The sequence below is a fragment of the Narcine bancroftii genome, chromosome 1 (assembly GCF_036971445.1).
Source record: "Narcine bancroftii isolate sNarBan1 chromosome 1, sNarBan1.hap1, whole genome shotgun sequence".
NCBI classification, from domain to species: Eukaryota; Metazoa; Chordata; class Chondrichthyes; order Torpediniformes; family Narcinidae; genus Narcine; species Narcine bancroftii.
Window position 1 is genome coordinate 132,426,357 of NC_091469.1, and position 20,012 is coordinate 132,446,368.

At 40.4% G+C, this 20,012-nt stretch overlaps 1 protein-coding gene across 1 annotated transcript in view; it reads right to left on the minus strand.

Annotated features, from left to right (window-relative positions):
- Nucleotides 1-265: 265 nt before the first annotated feature.
- Nucleotides 266-20,012, minus strand: part of LOC138751475 (cadherin-related family member 2-like) — a 195,237-nt gene continuing 175,490 nt past the window's right edge. Inside the window, 8 exon segments of the mRNA XM_069913802.1 lie at nucleotides 266-1,120; nucleotides 1,122-1,234; nucleotides 2,434-2,512; nucleotides 2,623-2,703; nucleotides 4,530-4,572; nucleotides 4,575-4,642; nucleotides 11,765-11,892; nucleotides 11,993-12,053. Coding sequence (XP_069769903.1) covers nucleotides 1,060-1,120; nucleotides 1,122-1,234; nucleotides 2,434-2,512; nucleotides 2,623-2,703; nucleotides 4,530-4,572; nucleotides 4,575-4,642; nucleotides 11,765-11,892; nucleotides 11,993-12,053 — 634 coding nt within the window. The 3' untranslated portion in view covers nucleotides 266-1,059.

Genomic DNA, 20,012 nt, shown 5'->3' on the forward strand with positions numbered 1-20,012 from the left:
TTTGGGATTCATTTACTTTAAAATAAAAGTATGTTAAACAGACAAAAAATGCTTTTGTCAGCAATGTCAATGGCTGAAAATAAATTTCTATAACTATCTGGAGCACAAAAGTGGAAGAAATGTGATGTAAACTTCAACTGTTTTAATTCTATGAACAAATATTTAAATATTCTAATTGAAATACATTGTGATGACCTGGGCAACCTTTAATCCAATCAAACAGCCCTTCATAAATATGGGTCTGAATTAATTGATTTCATCCAGGGTGCTGCAACTGCAGTCCAGTATCTACCATATATAATCATGTAATAGTCGAGTTTTGGAGACCAATTTTTCAGGTCAAATTTTGGGGTCGCCTTTTACACAGATACTACTTTTGACCGTGGTAAGTACCTGCGGCGTTCAAGGTGTCAGAAGCTCGGATGGCCAGTTGGATGAGTTGAGGGTTCATGTTCAGGGCATTGGGAGCTTGGATGAGCAAGCAATCGGGGCCAAAAATAGGAATGGGGGGGGGGGGGGGGAATGACTATTACATGAGTATATACGATACTTCAGAATATGGCCAAGAAAATGAAGCCAGATATTAATTGTATCACTTGTTTTTTTGGAAATGAAAATAATCACCTAAGTCTTCTATTTCTTTCACATAGCTGGTTTGAAAGAAAAATCATAAATCCAGTTTGGTTTAATCGGTCCAATATTATTGAGGAGAGGGAGCTTACTTCAGTAATTTATTTTGTGTAAAGGATTGAGTGTTGTTCAGGGTTGTTGAACAGTTTGATCAGGGGGACTGTAGCCACAGACAAAAGAACTCTATAAAATAGACTGAACTTAGTGACCTAGTCATGTTCAGATTCCAAAACTAGTTAGCTTTCTGACTGACCAAGAAATTAGAAGCTTATTCTGGAAAACAGCTTTTTCCCACAATTTTATCAAGGCTATTGCACTCTTTATGACCTCTGTTAAAAGTCCAACTGCTAAGGCTAAATTTTTACTTTACAATTAAGTCTCTACATCAAGTCAGAAAGTCACATGATATTTAAGTTCAAAATTCTTCCTTCACAGATCAGTACCATTCAGTCTATTGTTATTAATTAAATTAATAATTTTCCCGGATTTCAGCTTCATTGTGCGATTCTAAAACCGCTGTCAGGAAGTTGTGGGCTGTTGACTCTGGAGAATGTTCTGAATCACGTTTTTGCGCACATATGAAAAGAGCATTGCCTCCTTTTTCCTGTTTGAAGTTACATTACAAGGAGAAAAAAAAAATTACTGGCATGTGATGAAAATTCACGCGATGACACAAATACAACCAGTGGATTTGTAAAGTTTGTCTACAACCACCATCAAGTTAAAGATACAAATATTTATAACATTTATAAGCTTTCAAACTGAAATTCAGCTCATTGTTTTATTGGTAGGATTGTCTACACATGTCAGAAAGATGTAGATATTTTGACTGATTTTTCTGTCCAAATTTAGAGCTAAATATTAAAGGGAGCAAAACTATGGGCAAGGATTCCTTGATTCTCTGTGAGGTGCCAGTCCACTTGAGGATTTACCAGTTGTGTCTTGTAAAATTCCAATAATCCAGCCTGAAACAGTTACTCTTGAGGAATCATTCCAGTGATATGACTGTCACATAATTGTTACAATTGCTTAGTTCCCCACCACGAATGTTCTCCAATAAAACACAAATAGCTTCATTATTGGTCAATCTTTCCCTAGTTCATTGTCCACTGAGTATCAGTAGTTTATCTAACTGCTGGAACCAGTGTGATGTCGACCAAACCATTTACTTTGGGGAAGAGAAAAATAAATCAAAATTCGACATCTGCTTTACTTGAAAGGAACTAGAAAATAGCGCGATATGGATCTTTCAGTTTGCAGAATGCTTTCCACGTGCTATTTAAATGAGCACTGATTTGGGATATGGGAGGAAACCAGAATACCAGGTAGAATCCCACATGGTCTGGGAAGGCTGTACCTACTCCTCACGGACAACATCCAAGGTCGGGGTTGAATCTAGGTCCTCAATGCTATGAGCTGTTAGTTGTGTGCCCAGTAATTGCATCAAATTGCATGACTTGTTTTTATGTTATTGGTTTTAATTTTCTTCTTAAATGGGTTAATGCCTTTTAAATGATAGGTAAAGGTTTAATATTTTGGTAATTTTTTTATTAGTTAGTTATGAATTAACATCACACTAGTAAAATTATGTTTCCGTTGCTCTGTACTAACTGATGTCTCTCTGTACCCGCACTTCTGTACTGTGTTTTACTTGCAGTGCTATGCATGGAATGTCTAACTCGACAACTCACAAAACAAACTTTGTCATTTAAGTTTATTGCAACATGTTGCAATAAACTTAAACTATTATGAATCTGTATGATGTTACCCAATCATGAAGCTATGAATCATTTTAAAAATTACCTGCTCCTTGTAGGTGTCAGACTCTCACATATCAAAGTAGTCCTCATCAGCAAGGGAATTGTCATCAAGAGAGTTCAAACTGTATTTCAGAGAACATTATATAACAGTTACTTTCAGCTATGTAACAAATTAAACTATTTTTCATGTAGGTGTTCAACTTCCGAATTCCACAGAAATAAGGATACATACCTTTTCTGGTCAAAACAGGTTTCTTCATTAAAACAGCCAGTTGCTTCACTGAACTGTATTTTATTCCAAATTGGATTTGATCTGAAAGTCAAAATTTACAAGAACATAAAAATGTACAAAAAGCTATTTAGTCTTTTTGGTTTGTTTAACTATTCATGAGATCACGCAACTTGGTTTCTTGTCGCTTAATAAATTCAGGGAACAAAAATCTATCAATCTCAGATTTAAATTATTCACCGACTTTGTAGAGAAAGTTTCAAATCACATGGGCCTCAAAAGGCAGGAACATAGAGCTTAGAGGAGGGAGAGTAGGTGCTTAAACGTTGTGTGTAAGGAGAGCCTAAAAGTTGGGTGTTAGAGGAATTTGGAAGGGAGATCCAAGGGCAGAGGAGTCAGGGAAGGCAGAATGCTTCAGTTGGTGGGTGGGTGAAGGGTCTTGCAAATCACCAAATGGTGAGAACTACAAGCAGAATTCAAACAACTTGAAACAGGGATGTTCTTTCTATCCTTGACCTGCTAATGCGACTGTCTCCATCGATGAGAATTCCCCCACCTTCCTCTTGACTGGGGATGGGAAGCAACACGATTTCCTTTAGCTCTTTCATACATTTTCTGGTGGGTTCTGGGACTTCACATGAAGAGTCTTTCCCCGCAAGTGACTGGGCCCACCCTCCATCTGTCCAATCTCCAATGCTGTACCTGTCCCACTCCTGTGGCCCTTGGCTTCAGATTTCCTGCCTATGATTATTTTCTCAAGGTTTACAGGAAAGCCTCATAATTTTCCATTTCCTTACCACTAAACAACCCCCAATTTTACATTGCTTGCCTCAGTCAACAGCCACATGAATTAATCTCCATTGATACAAGAGACCCCTGTTTTACAGAGGGTTGCATTCCTAGAAAATAGCTCATATCATGATTTTCTGTAATGTGAAGCCACAGAAGCTCTGATAGCTCAGTGGTTAGAGTGAGTTCGTTCGTCGCTGGGGCCTCATTTCTCTGAGGAGCGCTTGACAAAGTGGTGACTCTGGCTTCCTTACGGTAGATAAAGTTAAACAATTTCATGTGTGTTACGTTCTAAAAAATGTATTTCGTGAAAATAACCTTTAACTTCATCATCTGTGTCGGCATCAAGAAATGTGTGTTAAACTGAAAATTGCGATTACTTATTTACCTTTTACATGTTAATTTTGTAAGAGTGATTTGTAATCCATATGGCAGATTTTTTTTGGCAGTTACTTGTGAAATCTGTCAGGGCAAATTTCCATTACCTGAACTGCCGCAAAACAAGGGTGTTCTGTATTTGACACATCCATATTCTCTCTGGACAGTTGTTGCTGTGTGTGCCATCTACAAAATGCAGCCTTGCTCCCCACTCAGGTGAATCTGTACCCCACAAACTATCATCGAGTAAGACAAGGGGCACCGGTGCCTGGGAGCAACTACTGCATGTTGGTTTCCAAGGTGCACATCCTCATGCCTTGAAAGTATCTCGTTGACACCACTAGGTCTAAATCCTGAAACGTTCTCACCATCAATTCTACTGGAGGGATCAGTGATGGCTCACCACCATCTCATTAAGGGCAGGCAATCATCAAAAGTAGCCTGATCCAGATAAATTAACAAATATCAACATTTTACACCGATCATTAGACTTCATGTTTAGGTGAGTTTAATGGGCAATTTATGTTCAGCGGCTATGAAAACTGCAGAGAGATTAAGTACAAGCTAGTGGTGGAGTGCAAATTTATTCCTGTGACACATTACCCATTAATAAATATGGCCATATTCAGATTCCATTAATTTTTCAACAACTTCTGGCCATCAATTCACATTGTACATGCCAGTGGTATAAGATCTCAAAATATTTTACTCATAATGTCAAGGAAATTAATACTTGACTGTACCCTTCTGTGATATACATGTTTGTTCCAGGTATATCAAAAATCACGGGTTTCTCTTCACAGAGGTCAGCTCTGCCACCCTCATTGCAGAAGCAGCTTTCAATTTTCTTTGATATCTAGAGAAAAGATATTGATGTTAACTCTTTGCAGATGTTCTTCACCAATCATCAAAAGTGGATCCTCATAAGGTTACTGAAGCCTCTCATTAATTTTTATTTTAGCTCTGATTTTCAGACCACATTGCATTTATATTACTTTTGCTAAAACAGCAGGTTCTATCATTTTTAGCATACATGGCTCGTATTATAATGAACTTCTTTGTAAAAGCAACAAATATTTTCCCATGGCAGCCTGCCAATTAGACAACAGTTGATTCTTCACTGCCAAATCAAGCCTTAAATCGAAGGCCAAAATCAAGCAAAGTTCCTCCAGGAGTAGAATGTTTAAATGATGCTCCACACAGGGAAATCCACAGAACAACCTTGAAAGCTTTCTTGGATAATTGCTTCATCAAACCCAGGAAACTGTCCAGATCAATTGTGTCATATCAAGCCTGCGTCTCTGAAACTCTCTTGAACTGTTGCAAAGGTATTTTCAAAGAGTGGTTGAAGGGGTAAAGTGAGATTAAGAAGAAAGGGCATCTGCAGAGATGATGAATTCAAGCAGTTTTGAAAATCTTTCAATGTGTTCTACCTTGTGTTGGATGCACTGAACAAAGCTCCAATTGAAAACTAAACTGAAGTTATGAGGGCACAGTATAATTCTTCAATGGAAGCATTACATTTACTGGAAATTACTTAACAAAGGTGTTATTAGTGAGCTGGGTGCAGCAGGAATCGATATTAGCATGTAAATTGCTTCGGTAATTTGGATTCACACACCCAATTCAGGGCTGTGTCACTGATAATAAACAAGGAGATAAATATGATCCTGGTGCAGCAACACATGATAACAAATTAGCAGTTTTATATCCCTTAATTGAAGACATTGAGTGTCTTAAATTATTTTATTAGTAGGCATAATATCTTACCTTGCTTTTCAGTTGGTGAGGAGCCAAGAGAGTTGCTGCAGTAACCATGAGTAGCAGTGGTGTAAACATCTATTTATTTATTCATTTAGACATTTAGAGGGACCGAGTGGGAGGAGAAAGTGCTTCATGAGTACTTATAAAAAGAGAGATAGCTGGGAGTTGATTTGTGGGAGATAGTAATTAGGTTAATTGGTAGAGGGTGAGGTAAAGGAACAGTGAGTGAGGAGTGGGGCATTGAGGTTTTGGTGAGCAGAGGCTGAGGAAGAGCTCCCTGTGAGGTAAGGTTTGGTAAGTCTTTATTTAAAGTTTATCTAAATTACACTAATTTGAAGAGTAGGTGATGGGGGCAGTTGAGTGCTCCTATTGCAGGATGTGGGAGTTCAGGCTCAGCACAGATGTTCTTGGTGACTACACCTGCAAACTCCTGGAAAACTGGGTTAGGGAACTGGAGTTGCAGTTGGATGGACTGCAGATCATAATCGAGACAGAGGCAGTGATAGATAGGAGTTGTGGGGAGGCAGTCACCCCCCCCCCCAACAGTCAAGAGTCAGGGAAATGGGTGACTGTGAGGAAAGGGAAAAAGGGGAGACAGGCAGTGCAGAGTACCCCTGTGGTTGTTCCCCCCAACAACATCTACTGCTTTGGATACTGTTGGGGGTGGGGGGAACAATCTGCAGGGAACACGTCATGCAAGTCACGTCTCTGGCATAGCAGCTGGACCCTTGGCTCAGAAGGAAAGGGGGGAAAGAGTAGGACTCTTGTAGTTGGGGACTCGCTGGTTAGGGGAGTAGATAGGAGGTTTTCTGGATGAGATTGAGGATCCTGGATGGGATGCTGCCTCCCAGGTGCCAGGGTCAGGGATGTCTCTCATCAAGTCCACAGCATTCTGGAGGGGGAGGGGGAGCAGCCAGAAATCGTGGTCCACGTGGGGATCAATGACATAGTTAGAAGTGGAGATGAGGTCCTGAAAAAAGGATTATGTAAAGTTAAGGAAGAAGTTGAAAAGCAGGAACTCAAGGGTAGCAATCTTGGGATTGCTGCCTGTGCCACACGCTAGTGAGAGAAGAAATAGGAAGTTGTGGAGGATGAATGTGTGGCTCAGGAGCTGGGGCAGGGGGTAGGGGGCAGGGGTTTAGATTTCTAGATCATTGGGATCTCTTCTGGGCCAAGTCTGACCTGTACAAAAGGGATAAGCTACACTTGAATTGGAGGGGGCCAATATCCTGGCGGGCAGGTTTGTTAGAGCTGTTGGGAGGGTATAAATGAGTTTGGCAGGGGAAGTGGGAATCAGAATGAGAGTACAGAGATTAGGAAGGAAGAACACCTAGTTTGGAAGGATGGAGGGAACAGAATTTAAAAATCAATGAAGGAGGTAAAGGTAGTTGGTAACAAATGGAGTATATGTGGAGGACATTCTCTCAAGTTCATATATTTTAATGCAAGGAGAATGATCTTAAGGCATGGATAGACACATGGATATATGATATTGCGGTCATCAGTGAAACTTGGTTGCAGGAAGGGCATGTTTTGGAGTTAAATATTCCAGGATTCCATTGTTTTTGGCATGACAGGACAAGGGGATAAAAGGTGGAAGAATTGCATTGCTTATTAGAGAGAACATTACAGCAGTGCTGTGGCAGGATGGTTTGGTGGGATCGTCCAGAGAGGCTTTTTCAGTAGAAATGAGGAATGGCAGAGGCATGAATATATTAATAGGAGTGTATTATAGACCACCAAATGGGCTGAGGAAATTAGAGGAGCTAATTTTTAAGGAGATTGCATATATGTGTAATAAACTTAATGTGGTAGTTATGATAGATTTCAACTTTGTGAACATTAACTGGGACACCCATACAGTAAGAAGGCTGGATGGAGTAGAGTTTAAGGGTGTTCAGGAAAGTTTTCGTAATCAATATGCAGAAGAACAGACTTGAGGGGGCAGTATTGGATCTCCTATTAGGGAATGAGATAGGTCAGGTGACAGATGTTTGTGTTGGGGAACACTTTGGGTCTAGTGATCACAATACTATTAGTTTTGATGGAAAAGAATAGAGGTGGGCCAAAGGTTGAGATTCTTGATTGGAAGAAAGCAAATTTTGAGGGGATGAGCAAAGATTTGGAGGGTGTGGATTGGGATAAGATATATTCAGGGAAGAATGTAGCTGATAAATGGAGGATATTCAAAGGAGAAGTTCTGAGAGAGCAGAGTCGGTCTGTCCCCGTGAGGGTAAAAGGAAAGGTTAGAAACTGTAGGGAGCCTTGTTTTCCAAAGATATTGGAAATGTGGTTCGGAGGAAGTGGGATGTATACAGCAGGTATACACAGCAAGGAAGGGATGAACTTGAGCAATACAAGGATTTCAAAAAATCTTGAGAAAAAATTAAAAAGGCTAAAAGGAGATATGAAGCTGCTTTGGCAGGAAAAGTAAAAATGAATCCAAAGGGTTGCTGTAGGTAAATTAAAAGTAAAAGAATAGTGAGGGGTAAATTTGGACCCCTTGAAGATTAGAGGGGTAGGCTCCGTGAGAAGCCAGAGGAGATGGGTGAAATTTAAACAATTTTTTTTCTTCAGTATTCACTAAGGAAAAGACTATTGAGCCAGATGAAGTGAAGAAATATGGAAGTGAAGCTCATGGATAATATAAGAATTATTGAGGAGGTAGTGATTGGCTATATTGAAAAAGATCAAGGTGGATAAATCTACAGGTCCTGACAAAATATTCCTTAGGTCCCTGAGGGAGGTTAGTGAACAACTCATGGGGGCATTGACAGAAATATTTAAAATGTCACTGGCCATGGGGAAGTGCTGGAGGGCTGGAGAGTGGCTCATATTGTTCCACTGTTCAAAAAAAAGGATCAAAAAATAGACCTGGTAATGAAAGGCCTGTAAGTCTGACATCGGTGGTGGGTAAATTAATGGAAAGTTTTGTTAGAGATGGTATATACAACTATTTGGAAAGACAAGGATTGATTCGGAGTAGTCAGCATGGTTTTGTATGTGGTAGATCATGTTTAACAAATCTTATAGAGTTTTTTGAGGAGGTTACTAAAAAGGTTGATGAGGGGAAGGCGGTGTTTTTTGTCTATTTGGACTTCAGTATGGCTTTTGATAAGGTTCCCCATAAGAGGTTAGTAAGGAAGATGGAAGCATTAAGTATTAATGATGAAGTAGTGAAATGGATTCAGCAATGGTTGGATAGGAGGTGCCAGAGAGTAGTGGTGGAAAACTATTTGTCGAATTGAAGGCCAGTGACGAGTGGAGTTCCTCAGGGATTGGTAGTCGGTCCACTGCTGTTTGTCTCATATATTAATGCTCTAGATGATAAGGTGGAAAATTGGATTAGTAAATTTGCAAATGATACAAAGTTATGGCAGTGTTGTGGACAGCAAGGAAGATTATCAAAGCTTAGAGGGTGATATAGGACAGTTGGAAAAGTGGGCTGAAAGATGGCAGATGGAGTTTAATACTGATAAATGTAAGGTGCTACATTTTGGTTGGACTAATCAAAATAGGACATGCACATTAAATGGTAGACAATTGAGGAGTGCAGTGGAACAAAGGGATTTAGGTGTCATGGTACATAATTCTCTGAAAGTTGAATCACTTGTGGATAGGGTGGTGAAGAAGGCATTTAGTATGTTAGCTTTCATAAATCAGAGTATAGAACACAGGAGTTGGGATGTTATGTTGAAATTGTATAAGGCATTAGTGAGGACAAATTTGGAATATTGTGTGCAGTTTTGGTGGATGAATTACAGGAAGGATATAAACAGAATAGAGAGAGGGCAGAGGATCTTTATGAGAATGTTGCCAGGGTTTCAGAGTTTGAGTTACAGGGAACAGTTGAGCAGATTAGAACTTTATTCCCTGGAGCATAGAAAATTCTGGGGTGATTTAATACTGTATTCAAAATTATAAGGGGAAAGATAGGCAATGTGGATAAGCTTTTTCCTTTGAGAGTGGGGGAGGTTCAAACAAGAGAGAGTAAAAGGGGAAAAGTTTAGGGGAAACATTAGGGGGAATTTCTTCACACAGAGGGTGGTGGGGATGTGGAATTAACTTCTGGCAGAGGTGGTAGAAGTGAGATCGATGTTAATATTCAAGGAAAAGTTGGATAGATCTATGGACGGGAGAGGTGTGGAGTTGGGTGCGGGTCAGTGGGACTAGGTGGGAGAACATGTTTGGCATGGACTAGTAGGGATGAACTGGTCTGCTTTTGTGCTGTAAATGGTTATATGGCACACTACACACCTAGAAGATAAGGGTTTCTAAATTGTCAACCAATGTAATTACTAGCAAGATAGGGCTCAGGAAATTAACATTAGTAATTCAGTCCACTCATTGCTAATTTAATTCCATTCAGATGGGTGCAACAGTTAATTTATTTCTCTCATTTTCTAGAGCCATACATTAAACCCTTCGACACCGTGAGCAGGAAAGGGCTTTGGCAAATACTAGAGTGCCTCGGATGCCCCCCAAAGTTCCTCAACATGGTTATCCAACTGCACGAAAACCAACAAGGTCGGGTCAGATACAGGAATGAGGTCTCTGAACCCTTCTCCATTAACAATGGCGTGAAGCAAGGCTGCGTTCTTGCACCAACCCTCTTTTCAATCTTCTTCAGCATGATGCTGAAACAAGCCATGAAAGACCTCAACAATGAAGATGCTGTTTACATCTGGTACCGCACGGATGGCAGTCTCTTCAATCTGAGGCGCCTGCAAGCTCATACCAAGACACAAGAGCAACTTGTCCGTGAACTACTCTTTGCAGACGATGCCGCTTTATTTGCCCATTCAGAGCCAGCTCTTCAGCGCTTGACGTCCTGTTTTGCGGAAACTGCCAAAATGTTTGGCCTGGAAGTCAGCCTGAAGAAGACTGAGGTCCTCCATCAGCCAGTTCCCCACCATGACTACCAGCCCCCCCCACATCTCCATCAGGCATGCAAAACTCAAAACAGTCAACCAGTTTACCTATCTCGGCTGCACCATTTCATCAGATGCAAGGATCAACAACGAGATAGACAACAGACTCGCCAAGGCAAATAGCGCCTTTGGAAGACTACACAAAAGAGTCTGGAAAAACAACCAACTGAAAAACCTCACAAAGATTAGTGTATACAGAGCCGTTGTCATACCCACACTCCTGTTCGGCTCCGAATCATGGGTCCTCTACCTACGGCTCCTCGAACGCTTCCACCAGCGTTGTCTCCGCTCCATCCTCAACATTCATTGGAGCGACTTCATCCCTAACATCGAAGTACTCGAGATGGCAGAGGCCGACAGCATCGAATCCACGCTGCTGAAGATCCAACTGCGCTGAGCAGGTCACGTCTCCAGAATGGAGGTCCATCGCCTTCCCAAGATCGTGTTATATGGCGAGCTCTCCACTGGCCACCGTGACAGAGGTGCACCAAAGAAGAGGTACAAGGACTGCCTAAAGAAATCTCTTGGTGCCTGCCACATTGACCACCGCCAGTGGGCTGATATCGCCTCAAACCGTGCATCTTGGTGCCTCATAGTTCGGCGGGCAGCAACCTCCTTTGAAGAAGACCGCAGAGCCCACCTCACTGACAAAAGACAAAGGAGGAAAAACCCAACACCCAACCCCAGCCACCCAATTTTCCCCTGCAACCGCTGCAACCGTGTCTGCCTGTCCCGCATCGGACTTGTCAGCCACAAACGAGCCTCTATAAAATCTTCGTCCGCGAAGCCAAGCCAAAGACAGACATTAAAGTAGGATAAGTGGGTACAAAAAAGAGCATTCAGTGTTAACAGTCATATTCCAAATAGTCTCCACGCAGCAGCTCAACAAGCAGTGAAAAAATGTAATATTGCAGAGATATTTGAAATTATAACATATAATGTTAATGTGTGAACACTTGAGTCCTCTAAATCAAATTTTTCCTGTGTTCATTGCAATGTAAACATGGATGCACAGGGAAAAGAAGCAGGAGTGGACAATATTGTGTATTGGATCTACAATCGGGGCCAACTCTCAACACTATTCTTCTCTCCCATCTTGATTCTTGTTTTTGCATCAAGATAAAATCTCCACAAAGATTGAAGATACAATCCTGACAGAGAGGAATTTAGCATTGAAATTATATTGCTGCACATTATTATTTTGAAGCTAAAATTTATTCAGTTCACTGACTAGCAGGCCAACTAATGACCCCCCCATCCACCCCACCCACAGACCAACTAACCTTTGTTTGATACACACAGGGACAAGAACAGCCAAACCAATGGAAGTTGAGTTGGCAGCAACTAATATAAGAATCACTCTGTGCGACACCGCTTTGCTGTCAGCATTGAGAGGAGATGATAGAGAGCCCTGGCATGAAAGAGAACCCCAATTACTCAGTTTGATTAAACAGAACGAAATGTACAGTTTTGAACAAAGTATGAATCGGAGACCAATTAAATTCACTCACCACGGTTCTCAAACCTAGATTAATAAGGCTGGAAAGGGCGGAAACATTTCTTTCTATCTCTCTAAAAATAAAGATACAACAAGAAAGCAGAGCACATCCTGTTAATTTGTTACTTTTGGTCATTTCAATAAAAATAATTCAAAATTTAACAGATAAAAAAGGCTAAAATGTTTATATCACAAATTTCAAACAAAATTATAAAATGAGATGATCTTTTCAGCTTTGTTATTTACTTTAGGGCTTTAAAAACTTTTAAGGATAAACCATAGAGCTTCCAAGTTAATTACTCCATTGAGGATGTTTATATAATAGATATTCCTTAAAAGCATGAGAAGCCATTAACCAGAACTGAATAAATGCTCTTATTGAGACATAAACATGTCATATCCTTTCATACAGTACATTGATGGATAGCTGGGAAGAAAGGATGTTTCCAAGTTTTCAGAATCCAGAGTTCACTTCAAGATGCACCTCGGACTCTAGAAAGTTGTGTATATAGATTTTGACACCAAAAGGAACTGGGGAAAAAAGTTCCTGGACAGTGGAAAAGTAAGGAAGTGTTGCTCATGGTCTGATCAATACACAACAGTCAACATCCAATCATTCCCTCAGCTGTTTGAGAAATCTTGTTGTTGACTGTTGGGTTTACTGGTTAAGTTCAGTAGCTATCTTTCAAAATATGTTAATTATAATTATGAGATGCTCTGTCATCAAGCAAGGTGCTGCTTAAGTATAAAGTTCAAGATTATTATCATCTGAATTTATATATACAGCCCAATAAAAACAGCATCTCTCCAGACAATGATGTACAAGCAACCTTCTGGCTCTCCATCCCATAGAATGATGATGGCTCCATTTACTCAGTTTGTGGGGTTTGATATGTGTGTCCTGGAGTGGTTGTACAGGGCAATCCTTGATGAGCACTGCTTGCCACATACTTAGCAGGTGAGGCCTGGAGAGCCAGAAGCTCTGTTGTGGCTCTTCCTGTACCTCTGTTGCCTCTGAGCTTGTTCCCAGCAGTGTCCACACCTCTTCTGATGGCATCTCTCCACTGTAAGTGATCTTGAGCCAGATCCACTCATATTGATGGGGCAATGTCAGCTTTCCTGAGGCTTCTTGTACTGTAGTTGCTGGCCTCCTCATTTTTGGGTACCAGTGGACAGTTGGCCATACTAGATGTCCTTGGGCAGTCTTCCATCAGGCATTCTGACAACATGTCCTGACCAGTGCAGTTGGGCTGACATCACCAAGGATGAAACTGCTGGCATTTCTGGCTCAAAAGGACCTCAATATTGGAGACCTTGATTCACCAGGTGATCTTTATCAGAGAATGTAGGTGACATTGCTGCAGTTGGTCAAGTTGACTTAAGTGACTCTGATATGGGCATCACGTCTCACATCCATATGGCAAGGCTGATATGAAAATTGCCCTGTACACCTTGCACTTGGTAGCCAACCTGATGTTCTCTGACCAAATCTATCTTTCTGCTGACCAAAGGCAAAGCAGACCTTTCTGGCTCTTGACTCAATCTCTACTTCGAGAGAAGCCAAGGATGTTATTCCCAGGTAGCAAAACTTGTTGACATCTTTGAGACGAGTGCCATTCATGATGACAGTTGGTTCTTTGTAGCTTTAAGCAAGGGCCGATTGGTACAACACTTGCATCTTTTTTCAGGTTGATTGTCAAGAATGTAGCTCTTGGTAGCACTGGCAAAGTGACTGGTGATCTCCTGTAGGTCTTTGAGAGAGTGGACAACCAGTGTCCAGTCGTCAGCAAACTGTAGCTCATGTGCCACCATGTCCCTGACTTTTGTTTTTGCTCTCAGTCTTGCGAGGTTGAGGACACACAATACATAGTACATAAAGATCACATAAATAATCAATATATTAAATATTTGGGGTGATTTTCACAGTTACAGGATACTGTTCATCAGTCTCAAAGCTTGTAGGAAGAAACTATTCCCCAGCCTAGCAGTGCTGATTTTCATGATCGTGTACCTTGATTGCATTTGGTTGGAGATTTTGTGTGTTGGATGGAAAGGGTCATCTATAGTTCCTGGAGCTCTCTTTAAATTTAAATTTAGAGGGCTCCAGGACCTATAAAGGACCATTTCAGCCTCTCGAGTCCATGCCACCCAATTAACCTACATCCCCAATACTTTTCGAACAGTGGGAGAAAACCCATGCAGACATTGGTAGAATGTACAAACTCCTTATAGACAGTGCGGGACTTTACCCTTGTCCCAGTCGCTAGCACTGTAAAGGTGTGTTAACTGCTACGCCAACTGTGCCATCCCAGACAAAATCATTATGTAATGGAGAATGGTTCAGTTTCGTTGTCCTAAAGTCCATTTGTCTCCTCTAGTTGAGGATATTGTTCTTGCCATTGATCATAGTAATTGTACCTATAGAGGAAAGGGGAGAACCCAGTGGTCCTTTTGGCTGATTTAATGATCCTCTGTATAGACTCAGTTCTGATGCTTTGCAGCTACTATGCCACACGATGATGAAGCCAGAAAGGACTCTCTCCATTGTACTCCTGTAAAATGTTGTCAAGATGGGGGCAGGTAGTCTGTTCATCCTCAGCCTCCTTAAGAAGTGTAGGTGCTGTTGTGCCTTCCTGACTAATGAGGAGATGTTTTGAGTCGATGATAGGTTGTCACACCAAGGAACTTTGTGCTCTCCCCTCTCTCCATGACAGAATCCTTGATTTGTAATGGGGTATGGTCCAGCTTTGTCGCCCTGAAGTCCACGATCACTCATTTGTCTTGTCTACATTGAGACTCGGGTAGTTGTTCTTGCATCATTTTATGTGCCTTTTAACTGCCTTTCTGCGACTCATCATAATAATAATAACAATTACAGCACGGGAATTTGCTACCTGGGAATAATGTCACCCACTGTTGTATCATCTGCAAATATGATGGTTCTGTTGGAACTGAATTGAGCAATGAGTTATGAGTCAACAGGATGAATATAGCAAGCTGAGCACACATCCCTGGGAGCACTACAGCTCAGCGTGATGGGGCTTGAAGATTTGTTGTCAAGAAGTCCAGAATCCAGTTGCAGAGTGGGTTTTCGAGCCCCAACGAGGACATTTTATTCACCTGCCTCTGAGATGGAACCATTGAACATTACAGCACTGTAAAACAAGCCTTTCTAGTCTGTGTCAAACTATAATTCTGCCTAGTCCCAATGACTTTCACACAGTCCATATCCTTCTATACCTCCCCCAACCATATACCTGTCTATATTTTTCTCAATTTTAAAACTGAGTCTGCATTCATCACTTCATCTGGCAACTTTTTTCATACTCCAACCAATCTCTGTGTGAAGAAATTCACCCTAATATTCCCCTAAACTTCTGCCCTTTCACCCTTAACCCATGTTCTCTGGTTTGTATCTCACCTAACATCAGTGGAAAAAGCCTACTTGCATTTACTCTATCTATACCCATCATAATTTTGTATTCCTCTATCAATTCTTCTCTGTTCCAGGGAATAGTATTAACCTGTTTAACCTTTTCCTGTAACTCAGTTTCTCAAATTCTGGCAACGTTCTAGTAACTCTTCTCTCACAATTTTATTGATATTTTTCCTGTAGTCAGGTGACCAAAACTGCACACATGATATTCTAAATTTGTCCTCAACAATGTCTCTTACAACTTTATGAAAACATCCTAACGCAATACTTTGATTTATGAAGGCCAATGTGCCAAAAGCTCTTTATGACCCTACCCACCTGTGATGCCACTTTCAAGGGATTAAGTATCAGTATTCCCAGATCCCTCTGTTCTACTGCACTCCTCAGTGCTCAACCATTTACTGTGTATGTTCTACCTTAGTTTGTCCTTCCAAGTTGCAATACCTCACCCTTGTCTGCATTAAATTCCATCTGCCTATTAGTAGCCCATTTTTCCATCTGGTCTAGATCCCTCTCCAAGCTTTGAGAGCCTTCCTTGCTGTCCACTACACCTCTTAGCTTCATGTCATTTGCAAACTTGCTGATCCAATTTACAACATTATCATCTAGATCACTGATATAGATGACAAACATCAATGGGCACAGCACTGATCCTGGAGGCTCACCACTAGTCACAGGCCTCCCAACAGAGAGGCAAACATCTACTACCACTCTCTAGCTTCTCGGATAAAGCCAGTGTTGAATCCAATTTATTACTTCACCATGAATACTGATTGACTGAACCATTTTGACTAACCTTGCATGTTGGACCTTGTCAAAGGTCTTATTAAAGTCCATGTAGACAACATCCACCATCTTTCATTCATCACCTTTCCTGGTAACATCCTCAAAACTCTTTTACTTTCCACTCACATACCACTTTAAGTAATTCCTATGCCATAGGTGCTTTGATCAGTGAGGGATTACTTCTTTTGGCAATTTTAGGTTCCGGTTTATCCTCCTCTTTATATAAGATAACTAATAATCCAATAATTAAGCATAGTTTGAGAACATGGACACAATTTAGAAAGTTCTTTTGGATTCTGGAATTTTTCCCTTGCTAGTCCCATTATATCTAATCACTTTTTTATTACTTTCTTTGTAAGACATAGTTTGCACAGATTGGGCATTAAATGTTTCAAAGACATTTTTATTCATAATAGTTTTGCCTCTTTTGAACAATTGGTGACAAAATTTAATTCACCAAATACACATTTTTTTTTTAGGTATTTACAAGTTAGACATTTTCTTTAATCTCAGATTTCTGAGATTTCCACAAATTCCTGAGGCAAATATTTTTGATTTACTTTCGGACTTTTATCTTTGTCACAACGGTTTTAATATCTCTTATTTATAATAATTTGCTTGATTTTAAGAACAGCTTCTTTAGTTCGGATCAAGAGCAATTGGGAGCAGGATTTGAATCTTTCATGATGAGGTTTAGGATTTAATTTGTTATTTGATTAATATCACCTTCCTTTGTGAACAACATCGTTTATTGCAATTTAAAGTGGTCCACAGAGTACATTTATCTAAAGCTAAATTAGCTCATTTTTATTCTGATATAAATCCTCTAGGCGACAAATGTAATTAGTAAGGGATTGCTTAAGGTGGTGTGCGAGTGGGAAGGGAAGGTTGAGAATCACTGCTCTAGACCCAATTGTTACTGAAATATTTCACTTGAGAAAAATTGTCAGTGGCCCATTTCCTTTGGAGTCGTGAAACCATGCACATAACAAGCCAGTTAGGTACTATTAAAAGAGTGGTTTTCAAACTTTTTCTTTCCACTCACGTACCACTTTAAGTAATCCCTTACTAATCACAAAGCACCTATTAACATGGGGATTACTTAAGGTGGTATGCAAGTGGAAAGAAAAAGTTTGAAAACTACTGCTATTCGATTTTGTTAAACACAACCTACGATGCACAAAGCCGTGTTGACTATCCCCTAATCAGTCCATGACTATCTAAATACTTGTATATTTGATCTCTAAGAACACCTTCCAATAATTTACTTACTACTAATGTCAGGCTCACCAGACCATAATTTCCTGTTATTTTTTAAACAATGCAACAATATCAACTACCCTCCAATTTTTTGGCACCTAACCTGTGGCTATGGATATTTTACATATATCGACCAGGCTTCTGCAGTTTCTGCACCAGCCTCCTCAAGGTTCAAGGGAATACCATCTTCAGGCCTTGGGGATTTATCCCCCTTTAGTCACTTTAAGACAGTAAGCACCTCCTGCTCTTTAATCTGTATAGGTTCCACAAACCCACTGCTTCTTTGCTTCACTTCCATCAATGTGGAAAGGTTGTTTCCCATGGTGGGAGAGTCTAGGACAAGAGGGCACAACTTCAGGATTGAAAGATGTCCAATTAGAACAGATGAGGAGGAATTTCTTTAGCTAAATGGTATTTAACACAGAGATTGATAAATTCTTGATTAGCCGGGGCATCAAGGGCTATGGGAATTAGGCCTGGCAGTAGGGCTGAGTGAGAAAGTGGTTAAATGGTGGGGCAGACATGATGGGCTGAATGGCCTATTTCTGCTCATGTGTCTCATGGTTTTATGATCTTATGAACTCTGTACCAGTTTCCTGAGTAAATACAGATGCAAAAAAAAAACACAAGATCTTTTGTATCTCTTCTGGCTCGATATATAGGCAGCCACTCTGATCTACAAGAGGACCAATCTTCTCCCTTGTTGTCTTTTTGCTGTTAATATACCTGTAGAAGCCCTTAAGATTTTCCTTCACCTTGTATGCCAAAGCAACCTCATGTCTTCTTCTAGTGCTCCTGCTTTCTTGCATTTTTATACTCCTCAACTACATTATTTACTCCTAGTTGTCTATATCTGCTATACATCTCTCTTCTTTATAACCAGATCCCCAATATCTCTTGAAAACCTTGGTTCCTTATGCCTGTCAACTTTGCTTTTAATTGCTACAGGAAAATATAAACTCTGTACTCTCAAAATTTCACCTTTGAAGGCCTCTCACTTACTGTACACATCCTTGTCAGAAAACAACCTAGCCCAATTTAAACTTTCTAAATCCTTTCTCATTTCCTCAAAATTCGCCTTTCTCCAGTTTAGAATCTCACCCCAAGGAACAGACCTACCTTGAAACTAATGTCATTATGATCACTGGGCGCAAAGTGTTCCCTTAGACTTACAACTATTACCTGTCCTTTCCTTTTACTGAAAGCAAATTGAGTATTGCACTCTCTCCAGTTGGTACCTCTATATATTGATTTAGAAAACTTACCTGAACAGATTTGACAACCTCTGAGCCATTCTGCAGCACTTTTACAGTCTGGGATTCCCAATCAATATGTGGAAAGTTAAAATTGCCAACTTTCTGTTTCCTGCAATTGCCTGCTCTCTCCCTGCAGATTTGCTCCTCCAATTCTCTCTGACTATTGGGCGGTCTATAATACAATCCCATGAGTGTGGTCATACTTTTCTTATTCCTTAGCTCCACCCATATAGCCTCAGTAGACAAGCCCTCTGCTCTGTCCTGTCTGAGCACAGGTGTGATATTTTCCCTGATAAGCAATGCCACTCCTCCCCTTTCATCCCTCCCGCTTTCTCGCATCTGAAAGAACAGAACCCCAAAGTATTGAACTACCAGTCCTGCCCTTCCTGCAACCAGGTTTCACTAATGGTCACAATGTCATAATTCCACATGCACCAAGCTCTGCCTTTCATAAAATACTCCTTGCATTGAAATAGATGCACCTGAGAACATTATTTCTGCCATGCACAACCCTTTGATTTCTGTCTTTATATGCAGTCTTAATATCATCATCCTCATGTTAAAAGCCGATGAACAACAGCCTGGTGAATGATGCATCATTCTCTGGGTGGGTCAAGATGGAGTGGAGGATCAAGGCTATTGATCATCTGTGGACTGGTTTGGATAGCAGACAAACTGGATAGGGTTTAATGTTGCTGATGCATTCCATCACCAGCCATTCAAAGCACTTTCTGATCATAGATTTCAATGCCACTGGACGGTAGTCATTTAACAAATATAATCAAATAAATAAACAAACAAATTCATTTCCTCTTTTCATATACCAGAATTACTCAATTATTTTCTTTCCTGGGTTGCAAAGTAGTTTTTGTGTTTTAATCTATGTGCACCCCTTTAGGGATAAGATTAATATCATTTTCTAAAACTTTTATTTGAGGAAGAGTTTGGTAGTTGGCACAACACTATTACAGCGCCAATGACCCAGGTTTGAATCTGCTGCTGTCTGTAAGGAGATTGCATGCTCTCTCCGTGACTGCGTGAGTTTCCTCCAAGTTCTCAGTTTCTCCCCTCCAAAGACGGGATGTGTTTGTAGGTTAATTGAGGTATTTGAATGGCATGGGGTCATAGGACAGAAGGGCCAGTTATTTCCTTTCTTTTAAAAAAAAGTCTTCTGTGTATGTGCAAGAACTTGGTCATTTGCCTGAGCAAGGTTTTCATTGAAATTAATGCACAAATACAGAGGTATTCAAAGTAAGGAACAAGAGATACTTTCTTTTTTTTCAATGTAAAATAGT